The sequence below is a fragment of the Anneissia japonica genome, unplaced genomic scaffold (genome assembly GCF_011630105.1).
Source record: "Anneissia japonica isolate Jap-2015-1 unplaced genomic scaffold, ASM1163010v1 scaffold11958_len701_cov272, whole genome shotgun sequence".
Lineage (NCBI taxonomy): Eukaryota > Metazoa > Echinodermata > Crinoidea > Comatulida > Comatulidae > Anneissia > Anneissia japonica.
In genome coordinates, this window is record NW_022716956.1 from 1 (window position 1) to 701 (window position 701).

General features: G+C 32.4%; 1 protein-coding gene across 1 annotated transcript; it reads left to right on the forward strand.

The window, feature by feature from the left end:
• Positions 1-6: 6 nt before the first annotated feature.
• On the forward strand, positions 7-587 carry LOC117110083 (sushi, von Willebrand factor type A, EGF and pentraxin domain-containing protein 1-like; the record flags this gene model as incomplete). Its single annotated transcript, XM_033252669.1, has 2 exons — positions 7-120; positions 345-587. Coding segments are annotated over exons 1-2 (346 nt in total), but the record flags the coding sequence as incomplete, so codon positions are not given.
• Positions 588-701: the final 114 nt, after the last annotated feature.

Genomic DNA, 701 nt, shown 5'->3' on the forward strand with positions numbered 1-701 from the left:
CACCAATTTGTGATTACATGAGTGGAGCAACATTCTCTGAATATAACACTACTGTCACTTGTAACACTACTGACGATTATGACAACACTGGGTACTGTACATTCAACATTTTCATCATAGGTAAGATATTTGGGAAGATTTATATAGATATTGATAAACTGAGATCCACACATACACTCACACACACATACATCTGATAACTTATTTTACAGTTTTTTACATTTGTTGCTGACATAATGACATTATTATATATATATATATATATATATATATAATATNNNNTATTTATTTTTTTTTTTATCATTTGGAATACCTTTACGATTTACATTTTATTCACTGCACAGATATGACGGTCCCTAATGTGACTTGCCCAGTTAACATTGAGGTGTGCACTGACCTAGGAACAGATTCAGTGAATGCCACCTGGGAACCAGCCAATGCAACTGACAACTGCTGTAGTTATGTCAACATAACTGCTAACTACACCAGTGGAGACCCTCTGAGCCTTGGTGTATACACCGTAGGATATGCAGCAAAAGATTGTAATGAGAATGTTGGTTACTGTCAATTTACTGTTGAAGTTAAAGGTAGGCCTACCAGATACAATTGCAAATCAGTAGTTAAACATTATTTTTCATTATTATTCATTATTTCAAATTAAATAATAATAAACACATAATATTCTGTAGTTAAGCCATTAA